Here is a 21,354-nt window from a genome sequence, read left to right on the forward strand (position 1 = left end):
GTCCATGGCTGATGGTGTGTGTGTGTGTGTGTGTGTGTGTGTGTGTGTGTGTGTGTCTGGCTCTTAGGCCTTGACTTAATTTTTCTTTCCACTTGCTGTTGAGACTCTTGAGAGGTGGCTCACTTTGTTCATGTATGACAGTGTCTTTGCATGGTCTCGCGAGAGGGTTTTACACATATGTCTGTGCATATGAAAGTGACATGCAACTATTTTATTCACATTTGAGTTTGTTTAAATCAAATAATTTACTTTATAAAATGTCTGAAAAAAATCCAGGCTATAGCAGCATGAATCCAGGCATGTTAATCAGTCAATCCACTCAAAAACCATTGGATGGATTGTCACCATTTTGTACAGATATTCACAACAGATGAACCCTCATGACCTTTTTGATCCTCATCAGCTGTATGCTGTGCTTAGTGCTAATTAACAAATGTTAGCATGCTAACACACTTAACTCAAATGTGGAACATGGTAAAGATGACACCCACTGAACATCATCATGCTGCAAGCCCCACAGTGTCCATACAGCCTGCATACGCTCTTGAGAGCAGCACGTTAGCAGAGCAGTATGGTGAGGCGGGGAGGCCATAATCATGTGAAACTGACATCTGAAGTCAGAAAAACCAGCAAGATAACTTCACAGATGAACGCCACTTTTATGATGTTTAAAGTGTAAATGTTCACTAGAAGTAAAAAGCTAATGGTAGGCTATAAAGGAACTATATTGTGGTTGCATGACTTCACCAACACCAAGCTTCCTACTACACTATACTATAAAAACTTTACTACAAACTGATCAACCACAAGTTGTAAAGTTAGAGTTAGAATAGTTTGCAACTAATGCAGCCTGTAAAGAATTTGTTTCATCGAAGAAAATGTGAAAATCTCTTAAGCTAGCTGTTAACCACAGACATTATTTAAGGCATCTCACTGGAACACATTAAATAAAAAACTATTGACTTTGAGATGAAGGAAAAGGAAGTGCAAAAATGCTGGAAAACCTATTTCCAGGTTGTATGACTCATTTTATTGTGTGTAGGCCACCTGTGTTTTTACAGCACTCACACAACAAATCCAACAACAATCACTGTTGTTACACACGTGCAAACATGACCCAAAGCCCTTAAAGCCTATTTTCTTCCATTTCACAACAGCTGTGTAGACAGCTGCATTGATTAAAGAGAAGAATATCTGTTCCAGCGGCTGCCAGATGACTGAAAAACAAGGCTGAAACGTCTTCTGTGTAGACACGCATCTCTTCCTTTATCAAAAATTAATGTATCGATTATCAAAATTGTTGACAAAATATATCAGCTTACTGATAATCAACTAACTTATTTCACATTCACAGCCGTGCTCTGATAAACACCTCCACACTTCCTCTGTCTTTTGTCTTCATCACGTCTTTCTTCTCTGGCTCCTTCAGCTCAAGAAGACTTTGTGTCGCTGGCCGAGATGGAGGATTCTTTGTTGAGGAACCTGTTCAGGGGTTACCAGAAGTGGGTGCGGCCCGTCCAGCACGCCAATGACACCATCACTGTACGCTTTGGACTCAAGATCTCACAGCTGGTTGACGTGGTGAGGAAACAACACGCAGACACACAAACACATAAGAGCCACTTAAACAAATTGGTCCCTCTGGGTTGTGTTTGTGAAACCTTGTGAAATTGCTCTTAGTAATTTTCTTTGTTTTCAACTCCAAGGTCACAGTTTGTGCTATTGTGGTTTCTCTTATTGTGTCAGATGGGAGGATCTCAGATTGATATAAAATGAGCATAAATAAGTACGTTATTCAACAGATTTTGATTGGAACAACTGCATCTCATTGGTATGCAGCTGGCGAGCTTACTCTGCATTTTTAGTTACATTGACAGAGGGAGAGCAGCTGAAGGAAAATCAATAGAATCAGTCTGGCCTTTTAAAGGTCAATCAGAAATGAGATGTTGCCCAAGCCCATAAATTCACCATTTAGAAACAAAATAAAATAAAGTACTGAGGACGTGACTTAGTATCCTCAATGTTAGCTCCGTCTCTCTCCTTGCCATACATTATGCATTATATTAATATGATACAGATGAATTTATTTTAAACTGTCTCTGCAGTTCCTGAGCGCCCTTGAGCAAACCAGACATAGAGGCTGAAATGCTTCCAGGAGACAAACCCAGCACACAGTCTTAAGCTATGTGTACCTGTTAAGGAAGCACTGTGCAGAAATTAAAATAGCTTTACGTAACATGGTTAATAAAATCCTGTTAGAGTCTTCTGAGGATCAGAGGGAGGAAAGAAAGGAAAGGAGGGGAGGACGTTAGACTCAACATCGCAGCGATGCATGAGGGAACAGAAAGAAGTCAATGAGGATTTTGTAGTGTTCAGAGTTGGCTCATTATCTGTTTAGGACGGGGCAGAAGGTCTTTATTTTTTGTTAGGAAGAAATATTAAAAGGTAAGCAGAGCAGAGGAACATATGTGCAAACACAGAGAGTCACAGATGGAAGTGGTTGGCTATTGAGGGAGTTCAACAGAGGAACTACAGCACAGAAGCTACGCTGAGGACAGGAGTGTGAGGATAAACAAGGAGGAAGGTAAGGAGCCGAGGGGATTTAAAGAGTTGAAGGCAGGAAGAGAAGAAAGGTGAAGGGAGAGGTCCAAAGTGGTCTTTCACAGCAGCAGAGGAAGTAATGAGGCCATCAGGCTGAGAGGAACCACATCACATTTATTATTTACGCGAGGACACACGCACACGGACAGACACACATACACAAGTTGCCTCCACAATTCCACAGAGGACCACATTTTGACTACATCAGCATTTGATGTTTGCACTTCTGAAATAACATTTAGAAGGGTGCCATCTTGTGGTGTTCTGAATAAAACACCTACTTCAGCTCAATTTCTGGTCCAAGAGGATGGGTGTACAATTAGGTTTGCCTCAGCGCTTCTCGAAAAGCTACAAACCACAAAATCCATTCCATAGATTTTCTGTTTTCTCTAGTTTCGCTTTCCGTTGAGGCTACTCCTGCACAGAAACTCTGGCTTCAACAAATTCATTACTGTCTTTCTCCTGCTCCTCCTCCTCCTCACACCTTCTTTCACCCACCCTCCATGCTTCCCCTCTTTTGTTTTCTGCAGTATACATCAGTACTCATTTTCAGCAAATGAGGCAGCACTATCTGTGTTAGTATTGCCAACAGTACCTTCTCTCGCTCATTAAATGGTAAAGACGTACCTCGAAACAAGGCACTTAACCCTCGAGATGTTCCACTGTGCTTTCTTAGTGGCGAGCAGCAGAAGCAATTAACCCACTTTGAAAAAAGATCTTCCTTTCTAACTAGGTTTAAGTACTTTCTTTCATCTCACTCAATTTTTTGTCTTGTGGTTTGCTCCTCACCACCTCATTATCCTCTCTTATTGTTCACAGTAAGTCCCACTAAGATGTATAAATAGTGAACAAAACCTCTTCTGTCTTCCTGCAGGATGAAAAGAACCAGCTGATGACTACAAATGTCTGGCTCTGGCAGGTAACACTTGATGCCTCTCTATACAAATACTGGATCTTTAAACTGTGAGGTGCTATTTTCATCTGTGAACTCTTCAAGTACTTAATGACCGCAATGGAGATCAGCTCATTTTAACACAGTTTGATTAATTGGCTGCAATTTGCTTCTGTAGCCTGAATGAAATGTTCAATGTCACGCATTGTGGTGTACTACTGTATTCAAGTGGCGCTTACAAATCTAATATGAGTATTTTCCAATATACACATATTTTATTAAGTGCAATATGAAGACGCTATACAGTATTATCTGTGGAAGCATTTATCTACTGAGAGTATGTTCAATGCTAGATGACTGCAGTACGGAAACACAGTGAACACCTTCCAAGCGTATTTTCTAGTGACTGTAAAATGTATCGTTGATCATTATGAATAACATGTTCGCTGAAGCAATATGTACAAGTACATACTATTACTATAAAGTACTATTTGCATTTGTTTGGCTTCCTCTTAATGTTTTCAGTTGTGCTCAGTGGCTACTTGCAGTATTGCAGCGAAAAATTCTCCTGCGGCCCAGAACAGTCAAAACTGTTGACAGTACATTTGAACTGCAAACAAGGTCACTTATGACTCATTCTATTATTCATTTTTGATCCATGAAGGTTTTATAGTTTGTTTTTTTTGTAAAACTTTCCTCAAGCTGAGAAGTGATTTTACAAGTCTCTGATGTCACAATGTAAAGTGTATTTAACGGTAAATCTAAGGGCTGAGTGGGAGAAACAACACTGTGTATATTCAGTGGGCCTCATAACCAGGAAGTAAACCTGGAAACTAGAAAACTTTTTTGGCATATGCACCAGGCGAGCAATTCTTATTGGACTGAATGGGGCCATCTTTTTGGGTTCACTTTCTAGTTCTATTATATCAATGCTATAAAACCTTATTTAATAATTCCCATGATTTATTATAAATGTATTAGATTATCGTTAATTTCACATGTTAGTCGAAGAAATTGAACATTTTAGATGAATAATGTTCTCTGGCAAAAATAAAGAAATTATTTTGCAGAAACTTAGTAAAAGTGAAGGCAACATCAAAATAAATACAGTTCAGTTCAGTTCAGTTCATTTTCTTGACCGCTTTATCCGTGAGGGTCGCGGAGATGTTACCGCTTTATCCCCCCCTTTCAGGGGGTTGCGGGGGTTACTGGGGCCAAATCCAGTTTTCATATGGGCGGAGGCCAAAATAAATACACATTCTGTGAAAATAAAGAATTTTACATATTAATCAATTAATCTTGAAGTTCAAAGGCGATTACATGGAATCAAAGACAGACAAAGTTGGGACCACTATACAGTGTTAAACCTAGTTTCCATTGCCTTTGTACAGTCAGCTGTCGGGTGCTGTCCATGGTGCTGAAATGCAGAAGATGCAGCTGAAGGCTTTCATATAGCGGTCTAAAATGTAGGCTTAATGTATCAGATTGTATAACTCATCATGCATTGTTATTTATTCATTTAAAGGAGTGGGTTGATGTGAAGCTGAAGTGGAACCCAGATGACTATGGAGGCATTACCTCCATCAGAGTGCCTTCAGAGACGATATGGCTGCCTGACATCGTCCTGTATGAGAAGTGAGTTATGCAGCACTCTGCACACATCAGCAGCACATTGTGAGGCACTGCTTGTTAACTCTGCTGCATATTTCACATCTTACACCCACTGGTCTGTATGACTTTTTCATCATCCTTTCTTTCTCATCTTCTCCCAGCGCGGACGGTCGTTTTGAGGGTTCCCTGATGACCAAAGCCATTGTGCGGTGGGATGGCACCATCACATGGACTCCACCTGCCAGCTACAAGTCCTCCTGCACCATGGATGTCACCTTCTTCCCCTTCGACCGACAGAACTGCTCCATGAAGTTCGGCTCCTGGACCTACGATGGAAACATGGTGGACCTGGTCCTGGTGGATCACTATGTGGACCGTAAGGACTTCTTCGATAACGGAGAGTGGGAGATCCTCAATGCCACAGGAGTAAAGGGAAGCAGGAGGGACGGGGTGTACTGGTACCCGTTTGTCACCTACTCCTTCATCCTCAAGAGACTGCCCTTGTTCTACACCCTGTTTCTCATCATCCCATGCCTCGGCCTCTCCTTTCTGACTGTGCTGGTGTTTTATTTGCCATCTGACGAAGGAGAGAAACTGTCACTTTCCACATCAGTGCTGGTGTCGCTCACTGTGTTCCTCCTGGTCATAGAAGAAATCATCCCTTCATCCTCAAAGGTGGGTTTCCTCAGGGGGTTTACATCAAACCCTATGTTCACTTTGAGCTTTCCACTGGGCTGTATTTTTACATCCATCCAGCTTTTTTTCTCTGAGTTCAGATATCCTAATTGTAATCTTAATTGCAGCATGTCCTAATTAACACAGATCACAGCCACAGCCCTCTCAATTACCTGCAGCTTAAACTGCATGTCAACTCAATTAACGAGCTATCGACTTCAGATACATCTCAGCCCAACACAGAACTCTACAGGAAAACAGAGCCTAAAAAGACACAAAAAGACAAAATACCTTCCCCTTTACTGTTCACTTTACTATTCCATTTTATCTTATACTTCCTATAAATTTATACTTTATGTAAAAGTATCAAATTATCTCGCAATTCAATGTAAAAACTCCTGAACAGGCAACAGAGACTAACAAAACTTCAAATCTAGTGCCAACACAAAGTGGTTCACAGTAAAATACCTCAACAAATATTTGATGGATGGCCTTGAAGTTTAGAATAGATATTTAGTTTCCCCAGAGGATAAAGTCTAATGACTTCGGTGATCCTCTGATTTTTCATCTAGTGCCACCAGATGGTCAAAGCCTTCACTCATTCAGAAAAATAGCTTGGCACAGAGATTTGTCATTCAGACACTCAAGGTGATTAACCATATTGTGTTTGGTGATCCTCTGACTTTTCCTGTAGTGTCACCATGAAGTTGAATGTTTTGTTTGCAAGTGAAATAACTTGACTATGATCGGATGGATCGCTGTGAAAGTTTTACTGCAGATATTTATTCAAGGTCTCCACAGGATAATTTCAAATCATTTCGGTAGTACCATAACTTTTCATTAAGTGAGGGGACTAACAGGCTAAACTAAGAATCTGGTGAATACCACCTGTACACATCAGCATGTAACAGCGTCATTCTCAGCATGTTATCAATAAGTTTCCTGGGAAGGTTACTGGAGAAACAATTATGTGTGATACTGCCAGTGCTCAGCGGAGCTAGCGTAAGTAACAAAGTATCATAATTTGATTACCATCCTGTTACCATGGAAAACACTTCCTAAGGGAATATGCACAATGGAAAATGCGCCCATAAATCAAGTTACCATGGAGGCTAGGAATAAGGTGTATAGTATGATGATGTTGGCCTATGCCAAAAAACAAACTGCTACAAAATCAATCCAGATTTGTAACATCATAATTATATAATATACATTAATACTTTTAAAGGGGCAGTGTCACAGGAGACATCATACTGGGCTGTACAGGCTGAGTACTGCTCATGAAGAGCAACCTGAACTTGTTGGAGTGCCCCTTTAAGAAGCAGATGTTGTGTTGTTTTATCTTTTTTGATGTGCTAAATCAACTCATCCTCCTCATAAATTCCCAATAAATGTTCTCATCGGTACATCCTGTGTAAGTAGCAAGTAGCAAACAATAGAGTGAGCTGTTGAGCAGACTCAGTCACCATTACATTTCTGTCTCCAGGTGATCCCACTGATCGGAGAATACCTGCTCTTCATCATGATCTTCGTCACTTTCTCCATCATCGTCACCGTCTTTGTCATTAACGTCCACCACCGTTCCTCTGCTACTTACCACCCCATGGCCCCCTGGGTAAAGAGCCTCTTCCTTCAGAGACTGCCCAGACTTCTGTGTATGAGGGGACACACTGACAGGTAATACAGGATCAACTATCGTTAAAGGAATGGTTCGACATTTTGGGGAAAATGCTTCTTTGCTTTCTTTGTGAGAGGTAGAGGAGAAGATTAGCTTAGCAATAAAAGAGCTAGCCAGCTAGCTAAGCAGTCGCCAGGCAATTAGCTGAGACCCCAGGAAGTTACTGATCCTGGCCAAGAAATAGTCTGATATATAACCCTTGTGAAATGTTGAATTGATGGCTTTACACTCGCTGTTTCCAGTCTTTATGCTAAGCTATGCTAACCGTCTCCTGGTGGTAGCTTCATATTTAATGTACAGCCATGAGAGTGATATCGATCTTCTTATGTAACTGCAAAAAAACAAATAAGAACATTTCCCAAAATGTAAAACTATTTCATAAAAAAATCTGCTAGCACACATTAGAAGACACATGTGAAATGTATAAAATGTATGTCCATTATCCTCAGATACCACTTTCCAGATATGGAGATGCGCAGCCCGGAGCTGAAGCCCCGCAGAGGTGCGGGGAGGAGGGGGGTTCCCGGCCACAGTGGCCAGCAGAGAGGCCCCCTCGCAGGGAAGGAGGACGAGAACCAAGCCTGGCTGGCCATGCTGGAGAAAGCCACAAATTCAGTCCGCTACATCAGCCGTCACATCAAAAAGGAGCACTTCATACGAGAGGTGTGGGGGTGGGCAGCCTGAGGGAAGGCGTGGGATCAAAGTCTTTGCATGCATGTGTATTACATTCTCTTTTAAACTTTGTCTTATATTCTCTGTAACTGCTTTAAAAATGACACAAAAAAGTTCTGGAGCTCTGAATGAGGGATGTTATCACATGTTATGTGACAGAAGTGCTCGAGGCTCACCTGTGCACCTTTCTCTTTTGTTCTGTCCCTGTCTATCCCTCTCTGTCTCACTCAGGTTGTTCAAGACTGGAAGTTCGTGGCTCAGGTGTTGGACAGGATTTTCCTGTGGGCCTTCCTCACAGTGTCAATACTGGGAACTGTCTTAATCTTCACCCCCGCTCTGCAGATGTACCTCAGCACACCTTGACGAACACACAGATACAAACTTGTGCATACCCTCCAACAGCTCAGTCTTGTTTTCCAGTATGTCTTCGACTATGATTTATTGATAACACTCAACAAAACATTCACACTGTATATTTCTACTGCAGAATCAAACTTTTACCTCCCTACAGTATGGTTTACACCTGCAGCCTGTAATGACTACTGGAAACTGTAATGTTCGAGATGCAACTTGTCATTCATGTGCATGCACAGCAGTGCAAAGGAGTGAGAGCAATAAGCAGGTTAAAGTAGCGCGTATGATTTGAATATCCATGTTTGTGTAACTTTAACTTTGTGATTATACATGCACACAACATGCACAATGAATAATGAGTTGTTTTGTGTGTCACATGCACCATGTTGTCGAGCCAGCTGTTCTCTACTGTCAGTGCTGTAATTATGACGATAAATAAAATAAATCTGATGTACGAAATACATTTTTCAATCCTGTTTTTTAGATTCTCTTGGAGACAAAAATGAGGAAACGACCCTGGGGCCCCGAGACTCTTAGAGAAGCAGAGGACTGCAGGTTGACAAATGGCAATTTGTTTGTGTTAATTTGATTAACTGCAAATTAGTTTGGTAATATCGCTTGCACCACAAAAGCATCAGAAAGTGAAGTAATAGGGACCTTAAAGGTGCAATATGTAAGAATAACAAAACAAATAGGGGCCAGCAAATCACCAGAGTAACCTCTAACTGCAGCTAACTACAGCTAGAGATGTGGACTGTGAGCTTAGTGACAAGAGGACTGTTGGTGTTACGCGGGCCAGGGCTAGCTGGTTAGCATGCTTACTTCAGTAGATATCTCTGCAACACAATGCATCGACATAATAACGTCAAAACCATAATTTCTTCACACTCTGTTGATAATTATAGCTAATTTCCGGATATTTTCAACTTAAATTCTTACACGTTGCACCTTGAAGGTGGTCATGGTCCCATTTTGTAGAGGATAGTGTTTGTGCATGGTGCATATTCCTGCTTAACTTCACTACTTGCTAATTACTAAGTAAGCACAATGAGATCACAGTCCCACAAAGACACTAGGAGAAACAGGGTCAATAGGGTCCTAATAGGGACCTAATTTTTGCAACCTCTGGGGTTCCTAAAGGGTTAATCCGGCCCTTTTCCTGAGAATAAGAGCTGTGAACTACAGCAGCCATTCCCACACTTCAGAATGACACGGACCATTTTGAAATCGAAAAATGGTTTGAGACCAACCCAAACTTTTAATTTGCACTGCTGGTTGAAGGTTAAGGTTGGTAGGTCGCAAACATATTAATGTGAAACGGACTTTAACACAACACCAGATTTAAAGTAAATCAGATAACCTTTTTACATGTACATATGTTATTTATAATATCTTTTGGCATATATTGAACATTAAAGAGGTTTTTTAATTTATTGTAAACTGTCATGACCCACCACAGGCCACAGTACCTTACTGAGCTACAGTACAGACCAGAGCAAAGCTGCCCAAAATGGGGCCCGCACACCTAAGTTGGCCCTATGGAAGGTTCAATTTGGCCCACGAAAAATAAATATATATAAAAATGTATTTAAAAAATACTATAATGATTATACAATTGTTTTTCTGGTGAGTTGAAAATCCTCTTTATTATATACATCCTTTATCATGAATTATTTTTCATAATCTGAGCATGGCAGACAGAGTGACACAGGAAGTCAGTCAATTAAGAGAACTTGGGACCTTTGTACCATTTTGCATCTGAATAATACAACACAATGATGTTTCCTTTTGGCCCGTTGCCCACCCTCAAGTTTCAGTTTCGGCCCTCCAAGGAAAAACGTTTGAGCACCCCTGGACAAGAGAAGACCATCTGCAGTGGACCAGTTAGGTTGTGTTTATGGCTGTAATGACACAGCATCACCACTAAATGGCAGCAAACATCATTTTTGCCACAAAGAATGCTGGTCCTGTTTCATTACTTGCTTCACAGAAATAGTGATGTGATTAAAAACTATATCGAATAAGATATATGAGCACACAAATAAAGAATTAACCAGATAGAGACTGATGATGTGTTAATATGCCATGGTATAGATATTTAGTCAGTTTGTGACTATCTTCTAACACTACTCATCTCCAATCACAGCATCAACCAGGATGAACAGCTGCGTGGGAGGCTACAACAGAGCAATGAAAACATACAGGAAAGGGGATCAGTGGAATTTAACCCTGTACAATGAGATTCAGTATGACGGATAATATCTCTATGAAGCTGATAATATCCGATGTTTGTTGATTTAAGGTCATAGAGCATTATACTGTACCATTACTGTGCCTTTATACTGTACTGATCAGCTATACTCAAGCTTCCCTGAGTTGCTAAAGGGCACATCCTCAGCAGTAAGTACAAGAGGAGACAGTGGTTCATTCAATCCCACGCACTTGTTTGCCCATCTGGCTGAGTTCACTCTCCGAACTTTCCGGTTATTAGCTGCTGTAACTTTCAGGCCTTCAGGCTTTTGTCACCCAGCAAATATTGTTACAAGTGGCTGTCCCCAGTGATATCATAGCGTTTTGCGCTTTGGCCTAGTTTTCGGAGACATGAGTTTGTTCTCTGACTTATTAAAAATGGCTGGCATGCTTAAGTGAAAGCCTCTCCCCTGTTTCCCCTGCACTTGAACAGTCTGACCTCAGCCCAGTCTTCTATTATTCACAGCTACAGATCTGACTCAGGCAGACAGGTGTGTGTGGTGTGTGTGTGTTTGTCCATATGTCTGTGCGTTCAGGTCAGACAGAATGAGAGTGCACAAGGAGGGTGTGTGACACTGACAGACAGTGACAGAGCATGGTGTGAACCCCTCAGGACGACGCATAAATAAACAAGCTTTTAGGTCTTTGGATGGAGAAAAATCTGTGACCGGATGTAAGACACCAAAAATATTTTGAAGGGAAATCCTCTTTCCACCAAAAACATATTTCATGTACTTGCGTTCTCTGTGGAAAATTCATAATTTAATACTGCTAGAGGAGCAAAAATGAAATCTATATTAAACTTAATAGAGCTGCTACCAAAAGCTCACATAAAACCACAACAAGAATCATGTTATTAAACTATATGAGAAATAGTATTCTAATAGCGAGTGCTGCACTTGTTCATCAAAAAGTGAAAACTCAGTCATTATCTACTCACCTTTTTCATGTCAATGGAAAGTCTGGTGAAGTTTGGAAGTCCAAAAAATACTGAAACATGAATAAATGACTGAAAAAAAAAAAACTAAAATGGCTTCATACAGCTCGTCCAACATAATCAAAGTCTCCATATCTAAGAAAACCCAAATTGATGAGGAAAGACGCTGTTTACACCCTTAACGTGTTGTGGAGCTTGTGCAGATGGGGTGCACGCTAACACATTTAGCTTAGCAGCTCAAGAGACGATTGCGGCTTAAAAAAATTGTGTAAAAAATGTTTTTTTCAAATCAATTTGGGATCTTCAGGCTTCCGGAGACTTGAATCGTGAGAGAAGAGCTGTATGGAGCAATTTTATATTTTTTGTCATATGTTTATTGACTTTTGAGAGTGAGTACATAATAACTAAATTTTAATTCTTGGGTGAACTTTTCCTTTAGGCCAAATATTAACATCACTGTGCTAACATGCTCACAATGGTAATACTAACATACTAATATTTAGCTGGTTCACTTTCTAAGTTGAGAGTGTTAGCAACATTGGCTTATTAGCACAGAACAAAAGGTGCAGCTGATGCAGGCTGATGGGAGTATCTTTTGTTTTTACAGGTCATAAACGAAAGCATCGGGGAAATTCAAAATGTAACTGCAGTCTTACAGTTCATCCTGAAAGGAACATGAATTACATATCATAATATTACATATAAACCTCATGGTGGTGCAAGAGGAAAGGATTCATCCTCTTGGGACCATGGATGTCTGTACAAACTGTTCTCACAATCCTTCTAGTAGTTGTTGAGATAATTCAGTCCAGACCACAGTGTTGGAACAACATTACTATCCCTAGAGCTGCTAGCATGGCTTATAATAAAACCAGCAAGTAGTTATTAGATGTAAAGTGAACTGCATATATACTGTACATCTGGGGGCCTGAGCCAGTTATACTCTGCATGGAGTCTACAGACATTATTTTTATATTCATAGAGATTCCAGCTCAGTTGTAGTATTTGCCTCATGCCACAGGGCAATCTGATCCATCTGAGTGAACATTCTTCACTAACCTCAATCCTGTACGGCCTGACCTGCATTCACGTGTCAGCTATAGTGATTTAAAGTCATGGCATTGCTTGACAGAGACACAGGCTTGAAATACACAATAAAACCTCATGCTGGAAAACATTCAGAGAGTCTATAGTTTTGCCTTTGTTTAGTATTGACTTGGAAAGAGCATACTTTATTTTCTGTGACACTAATGTACAGCTCCAGCGGCAATAAACAAGACAAGATTGAAACGGTGATCACGGGAGAACTGTGGAGAATTTCATGGTATATGGAAAGACTCAATTTTCTGCTTCACATCTGTTATCACTACTGTGAATTGAAGCTCATCTGGACTGAAAGACTGAAACACATTCTCCACAAGGTCAGTCTCACATACATTCTTAATGAAGCAAGTCCAGGCTGTACATCTTAGGAGAATTACAGGGTAGGGTCCTGCCTCTGTGGCTGCAAGCAGCTTGAGGGGAAAGCTGATCATGAATCCAATTACTGATGGAAGAACCAGGGACCAAAGCAATAAGATGGCAGTAACACACCTGTGTTATTCGTTATAACATCACATATACAAACTGTGTGTGCTTAGGTGTGTGTGTGTGTGGCCCTTGTCACTTCCTGACTACATGACTCAGACAGCCAGAAGCACCACAGCGCTGTGAAAAGGTCAGTGTAGGTGCTTCAAAACATGCTCTGTTACTCACCTCGGCTTCCACATCCGAAGGTGTGATCCTGCCTTTTAAAGAAAGACTATCCTGCCAACATGACCTTTACCTCTAACATCACCTGAGAAGACAGTCAACAGTGTGAATGTTGTGACACGTGTTTGTAGGCTAATGTCTCTTTGTTTTTTGCTGACTTAGGCCAGAGAAAGGAAAGTGAGGACATGTATAGAGAAGCCAGAGAGGCAAAAGAAGAGGTTTCTGAGGAGGCATTAGCTCTTATGGGACTGTTAAAGAGGTACACTGACTGTGATAATGGCTGTGGATTTGAATACAAGACTACAGTGCAGTGCACAAAAGCCTGTATAAATAAATGTAACTGTCCCGTATGACCCAAAAGTCATTCTGGTAATAGTCAGAGTCACCCATATGAATAGTACTTGAGTCAAAGTCTCAAAGGTACAATTAAGTTAAATGTACATATGTATGTACATAGTGTATACTCTGGGTCGACTGATTATCAGCCTGGCTAATAACAGTAACAATAGCAAAATACTTTTATTTGAAAATGTGTTACCTTGGCTCTGATGCAGCCTGTAAAATGTAAAGTAACTAAAGTTTAAATAAATGTAGAAGAGTAAAAAGTACAGTATTTGTCCAAAATGTAGTTGAGTGGAAGTATAAAGTAGCAGAAAATGGAGATACTCAAGTACAAGTACCTCAGAATTGTACTTAAGTACAGTACCTGAGTAAAAGTACTTCCATCACTGATCTATCTACAGTACAAATGGTAAAGGTCACATTAACATTTTCCGCAATTACCAATAAACTTACATTTAAATACGGACAAAGGTTAATTATAAAGTCAAAGGTGTCATAAAGACGGAATAATAAATAAAAAGAAAGGAGACATTAAAAAGTACTGTAAATCACTACCTTATAGCATAAAAACGGGCAAATGAGATGCAATGAAGTAGCAAATCAGTCCATGTGATATATTACATTTTAATTTTACAGTATATGCTGATCACATTTTTTATTAATGAACAGTAATAGTCACTTATGCTCTCACCATTCTCATCAGCCACATGTCAAGCTAAAGAATTTGTTCCTAGAGAAAAACTGATAAATGCAATGTAGGCTATGTTACCTGCCCAGCACTACACTGCAGATAGACAAAGATAGCAACAACATAGTAGAGCATTTAGCTGCTAAAGAGCAGGAATCATTTCCTCATCAGCATGTGCAGAGCGACTGTAAAAGGAAAGAGAACATTTAACTTAGATATACCGGGCCGGAGACACAACTCCAAATGAATTCTGACAGCGCTGCATGTCTGCTGAATGTAAATTAACAACTGTTTGCTAAGCCATTTACTATATCTACTTTAAAATGTAGCAGTCTGGCAATGTTATATTAAGAGCTTGCTGTACTTGTATGTAATTATTGTATGTAATCCTGAGGACTGAGGACTGCTGTAAGTAGAATTGTTTTTCACTTTTTCACTGTTTTTATTCTTAATTAAATGCTAATACTACGTTCCTGTAGTAGTGGAGGCTGCACTTTCAGGACTGCAGTTTCAGAACCCTGGTTTAATACTTTTTGTTATAGTTTTAAAGGTTTATTCCACCCAAATAATACTTTCTGACTCATTATTTATAATGCTAACGCAGCTGCAGCACACTGTCATAAGACTTAACTAACGTTTTGCAAACTTATTGTACACTTTGTCAAGCCGACGTTAACTTTCCTGTCCAGTTCAAGACAACAGATTTGTTAATAACGTCAAACAAGTAAAACTTTATTCACATTCTTTTGGCCTGTACCAACTCAGTACTGCTCTTTAGCTGCTAAATGCTCCACTACGTTCACCTGCCTGCAGCTGACTGTGTCTGTCTGCTGTTAGATGCTGAGCAGATAGTGTACAGTGGATTACAGGAGATTTGTTCGCTGCTGCCTGATGAAAACACACTACGATGTTGGTGAGAGCGAAACAAAGCAGTAGCAAAGGTGTGGGCGAGACCGCTAAACAATGAACTGAATCTCACTATAAAGCTCTTTAAAGCTGGAGATTCAGGTAATGATTCTTTTTTCACATTATCATTTGGTTTAAAATCAATTTGGGGGTTATTGCATTCAAGTTATTTCTCTTCCTCTACATGTATAGTATAGTACAGTGTGGGGAAGCGTGCTGAGACGTATGTAATGGCATAAACCTCAGAATAAATCACATGTCCAGCCCTATGCTTGATGATCATGCTTGTGATGTTTTTTATATGTTTATGATATTTATGGCCTGGGCTTGGGGCTACTATGCCACACAGTGTTGTGTGTGTTAAAGGGCAGAGGGGTCTCTTTGAGTAAGAGGAGAGAACACACACATACAGTACAGCCCTGCACTGTAAATAAACAGGTGGACACACAGAAAAGGGGCATAAAAACACACATCACACAAATACACATAGCACCACTCCAACCCCTGCAGGCCCAGCCAAGAGGACATTTATTTAATGTGAGCTGATGGCAGTCCAGATACATGTGCAACACTGTGTCCGGACTGAAGCCAGAGGGAGACAGAAAGACAAGGAGGGGAGGCGGTGAGAGGTGGGAGGTGGGGGTTTACACATCGAGGCTGAAGCGAATGGGAGAGCGATAGTGATAGATAGCGAGAGCTGGAGAGGCGCTGCAGGCACTCTCGTAATGGTCTGAGGACATCACTGCATCTAATGCTCACGGGCAGAGCTGCATGAGTACAGAACAGAGAGGTGGAAGAAAAGAAGCAGAGGGGGGAGAAGAGAGATGGAAGGCAGAGAGAGGACAAAAAGGAGGATCAACAGGGAATGAGTGGCAGATGGGTAGAGGGTACAAGAAAAGAGAGTCAATAAAGGGGTGACGAAGAGGAAGACTTAAAGGGTGAAGAACATTAAGGGTGATGTAAGGAAGACAGGGGGCAGCACACATGATCAGGAAACAGATCATCAGCATCACAACTTGAAGCATCTCCATGCAAGCTAATGAGGCCACACACTGACTCCTACACACACCTGCACACACACGATAATACTCCATCTCTTGTCATGGCGCAGTAAGGTGTGCTGCCCCGAAGATGTTTTCCTTCCCGCTGACAGCACCACACTGAAGCTCGGGCAGTCTCATTAGAGGTAATTATGTCATGCAATATGCTATAACAACTGGCCACATGCACCAAAATCCACCATGTTGGACGGCTGCCACGCTGATTAAAGAGGCATTCAGTGGTGCACGCTAACATGAACTTCATTCATCATCTGCGCTGCTGCGGCGCAGAAAAGCATGTTACTCAAAATAGCAATGTGTAATGCCCTTGTTATGAAATGTACAGTATACCAGCTAAGATCATGAGTGCAGATTTCCAAGGCGTTTAAAACTGAGCAGGAAAATGTACTGAGAATGAAGCAGCGTATGTACCAAATGAGAAAGTAAATGGGCCGCAAAAATGCAAAATCTTTAAGGCTTGGCCTCAATTTTAAAAGGGTAACTGGGCTGTTATCGCATAGGACACAATGATAATGAGCAGATGGGGCTGGGATCAGTGCCAATTAATCAACAGTTTCTTCGCCACATGCTGAGATTTATGAATTTCACAATCAAACTGTGGTGTATAACGTGCTCTCGTACCATGAGAGAGATGAGTCATGGGCGCCTGAGCAGGCTGGACGAACTATTCGCCTATGTTGAGTGAGCGTGCACTTTTTATTGAAATGAATGAGCCTCCATGTTGGGATACATGATCTATTCTCTAACACATCTGCAAACCTGCCTCACCTTTCATTTACTCCCATTTCTAATTGTCCTTAAAGGGGCAGCTCCCTTTGCCCATTTTTTTTTTCCAAGTGTTTTTTCTACTCTTGGCCTGTTTGGTAGTATACGCTGTCACCGGGAGCGCTGGAATCGGCAGCTTTACCTGTTCCGCCATTGCCGGTAAACACGATGATCCTGCTCTCTGCGCGTCCCGAGCAGGCAGGACCGTCCCTTTAAGGAATTCTCTCTCCTGATTGGATAAAGTGGGTAGGGATACCAGAAAATGTCTTTTCTCTTTTGAGCAGGAGGAGGGGAGACATGGGCTACTGACCAAACACTCTATGACAGTGAAAACTGTTGGAATACAGAGCTATTTAACACTTATTTTAATTAGAAAATAACAACAACAAATCGCCCACAGGCTTGAAGGTCTCATTTTTCACATCATGTTACAATCCACTCACATATGGCAAATAAAAACATGTAAATTGCGACAAATTAGAGCCCCTTTAAATACTCGAAACAATTCCTTACAGAAGTTTTATGTAGTCCTGTTTGTCCACTCCAAGTAATCATCGTATGGTTACTGTCAATTTGTTGTTTTATAAATTCATCCTGCTCCTACACCAACCTTCAAACATGTTTCTATTTGCTGGCAGATAATAAAAGTTAGAAGACATCCAGAGGAGAGAGTTGAGGATGACACAGGTGATGCCTTGTGGGTGTAAGAAAGAGAATGTCAGGTGTGATGAAGCCAAAGAACAATGAAAAGAGGGGGGGAGAAGGGGCATTACAAGGAAAAACATTACTTTCAAAAGAGGACAAGGTTGTTGACAGAGAGGAAGGAGGTGCAGAAGGATTATATTTGGGTGGTGCACTTGCACTGAATGTGTGCACTTTTCTATAAAATAAAAGTCTTTATTGTTGCTTGGTTGCGTTAGACTCTTCCTCCCCGCTTGTAGGAGGAAAGAGTACCAAGTGATTGGTTGGGAGGGAGATCATGTTCACTCCTGCAAAATAGCGCAGAACACCACCATAATCCTGATGATTAAGTGCGCTATTGAACATGCCCCAAACAAACCTGAGACCAATTGTAATCACACATTTACATGGGTGGAAGAAAAGTTTTCCAAAGTCAGGGGGAGGGGTCGTGTCGCCCTCTGTTGGAGATGCCTGTGTGCGTAAAGATCGCGCGTGTTCCTCTTTGCTTGAATCATCACCCATAAAGCAGATGAGGATGATGAGAGGATGAGTCCGAAGTGTCTGGAGGGGACACACGCTGACGAAGTTGACGACATTGGAGCAGGAGGAGAGGCCAGCGGACAGGTGGCTGTCATCACCGGTGCGCACGGAGACGACAGGAAACACGCAGAGGACAGGCTGGAGACGTTTGGTATAAAAACACAACTGAGCGCAGAGAGAGGGGGCATCCAAAGTGACTTTTGAGGCGACAGTCGAGTCAAACACAAGGAGACATCAAGGAGAAAGAGGAGAGAGTGTGTGTGTGTGTGTGAGAGAGAGAGAGAGAGAGAGAGAGAGAGAGAGAGAGAGAGAGAGAGCGCAGCAGCGGCAGCACCAGCAGTCTGACAAAGCCGCACTCCCTCCAACTTTGACATCCCCAGCGGGCTACAGAGGGAGTTCTGCTCCGCCGCTGACATGGAGCCTCGGAAGTGTACTGGATCTGTACTGATAGGAGTTTACCTGTTGGCGACGTTCTGCTGTCAAGGTGGGTCACTGATGGAGCTGTCAGTTTTGTTTTCTGTCCGTCAAAAGATGCAGGGACCCGAAGAAGAAGACGCTGCTCGGCACTTTTTATTTTATATTTCCGTCATTTGAGCGTCATTGAGAGAAACATTTGTCAGAGGGATGAGAGCTGCTGTTAAGGCACACTTCGGCTTAGTTCGGCTGTTGAGTGCGCATCTGGCGTGACAGAAACATCTGTGTCTAACTGTCAAAGGCGTGTTCAGGAGTTTATTAAGAAAAACGTTCATTAAGAATAACTTACAGGAGAGCTCAAATCGTTTGACTACATGTATAATAGTTTCTATATGTGTTATATTATGTGCTGATTCACAACTAAATGTGTCAGTGTGTGTTGCCGTGCGCACACGCCAGTGAGCCTTCTTTAATAGCCCGACAACATCTGGCTGAGAATAAGGAGGGCGTCCCGGCGGGGATGCTTGAAGCCCATTGGGGCCGCTCATCCCTTCAGTGTAATCTGCAGCTAAAGGATTGTAAGATGCGTGACTGCAGTGGACCAGAGCTAGTGGACCCTCAGAGGAGGTTAAACCTCTGTAATGTGTCTGAATCCCTGGTTTACCGATTCTGTTTTTTTTTTTTTTTTTGTTTTTTTTATATATATATATACATGTTATACTTATGCAATCATGTTGGAACCTTCTTCTTGCTCCGTCAGACTGATTGAAGTAGAGACATAGAGAAAAAGTGAGAAGATTCCGATAGAGAGACACATAACACAGCCCAGGAGATGTGAACCAACACTCTCTGAAATAGATGAATTAGAGTAAATGATGTTTAATGGCACAGAGCTTTTGATTCTTCATCTATGAGCTCCAACATGCTCACAGGTGAAGGTAAAAAGTGAAGAGCATCCTCATATATTCTCCCAACAGGTTGTAGAGACTTGTGTTGAGGAATAACACACACACACAGACTGGACACTAGGTTCAGTTCTACACTGTGATTACAAAGGTGGGTGCTCTGCGTGTGGTGTGATGGCTACGGTACAAGCTGTAGTTGTTCCCACCTGACAACATGGTGATGCCCCGCTGCCAAACAAAATTCAAGAGCACTTTCACACACACCAAAATGAAATCAGACATTCCTCATGAGATCCCTTATCATGTAAACATCTTTCAACCTTCCAAGTAAATGTCTTCCTCTTTTATCTCTCAGTGAAGGCTATCACTCTTGAGGAGTGATGTGGCGTCTCCACTACACACTGGTAACCAGGTCAGCATTGCAGGGAGGACTAGCTGACATTTCCCCTGATGTTCACATAATTAGCTGTTTGTGTTATTATGTCCACCAACTGTTCCAGACACAGTCCTTCTGATGTGTCAGATGTAGTCCAGACACAGCCTTGTCACTGCCCACTGATCAGGCTTGTCACAGATGTTTTCAACAGTGCTATTTGCTATTGAGAGTTCTGACCCTGAGACAAACTCTGAAATAGTTGGCTATGATACTCTTACTGTACAACAGCCTCAGTAAGATTGATTAAAGAACCTTTTAAATAAGCTTTGTGACATTTTGTATTGTCCTTAATCAAGCTCCATTAGCCAGTGTTAAAGATGTAATATGCAAGAATTCTGCAGAAGATGTCTAAAAATGACCATCGTTATATATTTTGTTGAGTTGTGTACTTACATTATCCCAACTGTTTCCAACGATGTTCAAACCCAGAGAAATCCACAAGTTTACTTAAGGTAATGATGCGATTCAGTTGGTCGCCTGTCACTACTTCTGGGATAGGGAAGTCTGCAAACAAGACTAAATTTAACGTGATTAAAAGTTTAACCCATGACCTCATCTGTGAACATTTGTGTCTGAGTCAGTTCAGATAGATTTTCATCAGCAATAGTGGTTGTTAAGTGGTGTATACAACACCTGAGAAGCAAGTTTGACTATGGCATCATTTGTGTTTATTTGCCCCAGACAGTCAGATTACTACATTAGCTGTAAACTAGTAAGCAACAGCACAAACCACATGTGTGTGTCTGTGTGTTTAAATTCAGGTCAGCTCTTACTGAATTCAGCACTCACCAGAGACTCTGCTTCTCTCTTCTTGCCCCCTCTCTTCTCTGTAATGTCATTCCTGTTGTAGAGTACATTTTACCCTCTAGCGTCATCAGGCAGTCAACATTACATAACATAAACACCCGACAATGGCAGTCACATCCGCGGACCGCTGCTGCAGTCAGGTTGATAAACGGGAGTTAATCCGAAGGGTAAAAAGTGATTTCTGAGCTCTGATTCCATCTATAGACTGCTCCGAACCAGAGCAGAGTCCGATGTGACTACGGGTGTTTATTCCCCCAGAAGGTCTGTCTCTACACACGACTATTTCCCCCAGAGCTATCCAGCCCTGAGCAGCTCATCATTGTTTTGGTTTCTGTTGGACTGCTACTTTACTGTTTTTGTTCAGTCTTGCCAATTGCATTCAGACGT

The 21,354-nt window shown here is 41.5% G+C and overlaps 2 protein-coding genes across 2 annotated transcripts in view; both read left to right on the forward strand.

Annotated features, from left to right (window-relative positions):
• The first annotated feature begins 1,516 nt into the window (after positions 1 to 1,516).
• LOC140993476 (neuronal acetylcholine receptor subunit non-alpha-3) lies at positions 1,517 to 8,492 on the forward strand. Its single transcript, XM_073462928.1, has 7 exons — positions 1,517 to 1,581; positions 3,476 to 3,520; positions 5,019 to 5,128; positions 5,266 to 5,779; positions 7,266 to 7,456; positions 7,907 to 8,120; positions 8,361 to 8,492. Exons 2-7 carry the CDS (start codon positions 3,494 to 3,496, stop codon positions 8,490 to 8,492), a joined length of 1,188 nt encoding a protein of 395 aa, XP_073319029.1. The 5' UTR covers positions 1,517 to 1,581; positions 3,476 to 3,493.
• Positions 8,493 to 18,411: 9,919 nt separating this feature from the next.
• The window catches only part of LOC141000574 (neuronal acetylcholine receptor subunit alpha-7-like), a 49,447-nt gene continuing 46,504 nt past the window's right edge, over positions 18,412 to 21,354 (forward strand). Inside the window, exon 1 of the mRNA XM_073471347.1 lies at positions 18,412 to 18,556. Within this exon, the coding sequence (XP_073327448.1) occupies positions 18,412 to 18,556 (145 nt within the window). The remainder of the gene's footprint in view (positions 18,557 to 21,354) is intronic.

This window comes from Pagrus major, chromosome 1, assembly GCF_040436345.1.
Source record: "Pagrus major chromosome 1, Pma_NU_1.0".
NCBI lineage: Eukaryota > Metazoa > Chordata > Actinopteri > Spariformes > Sparidae > Pagrus > Pagrus major.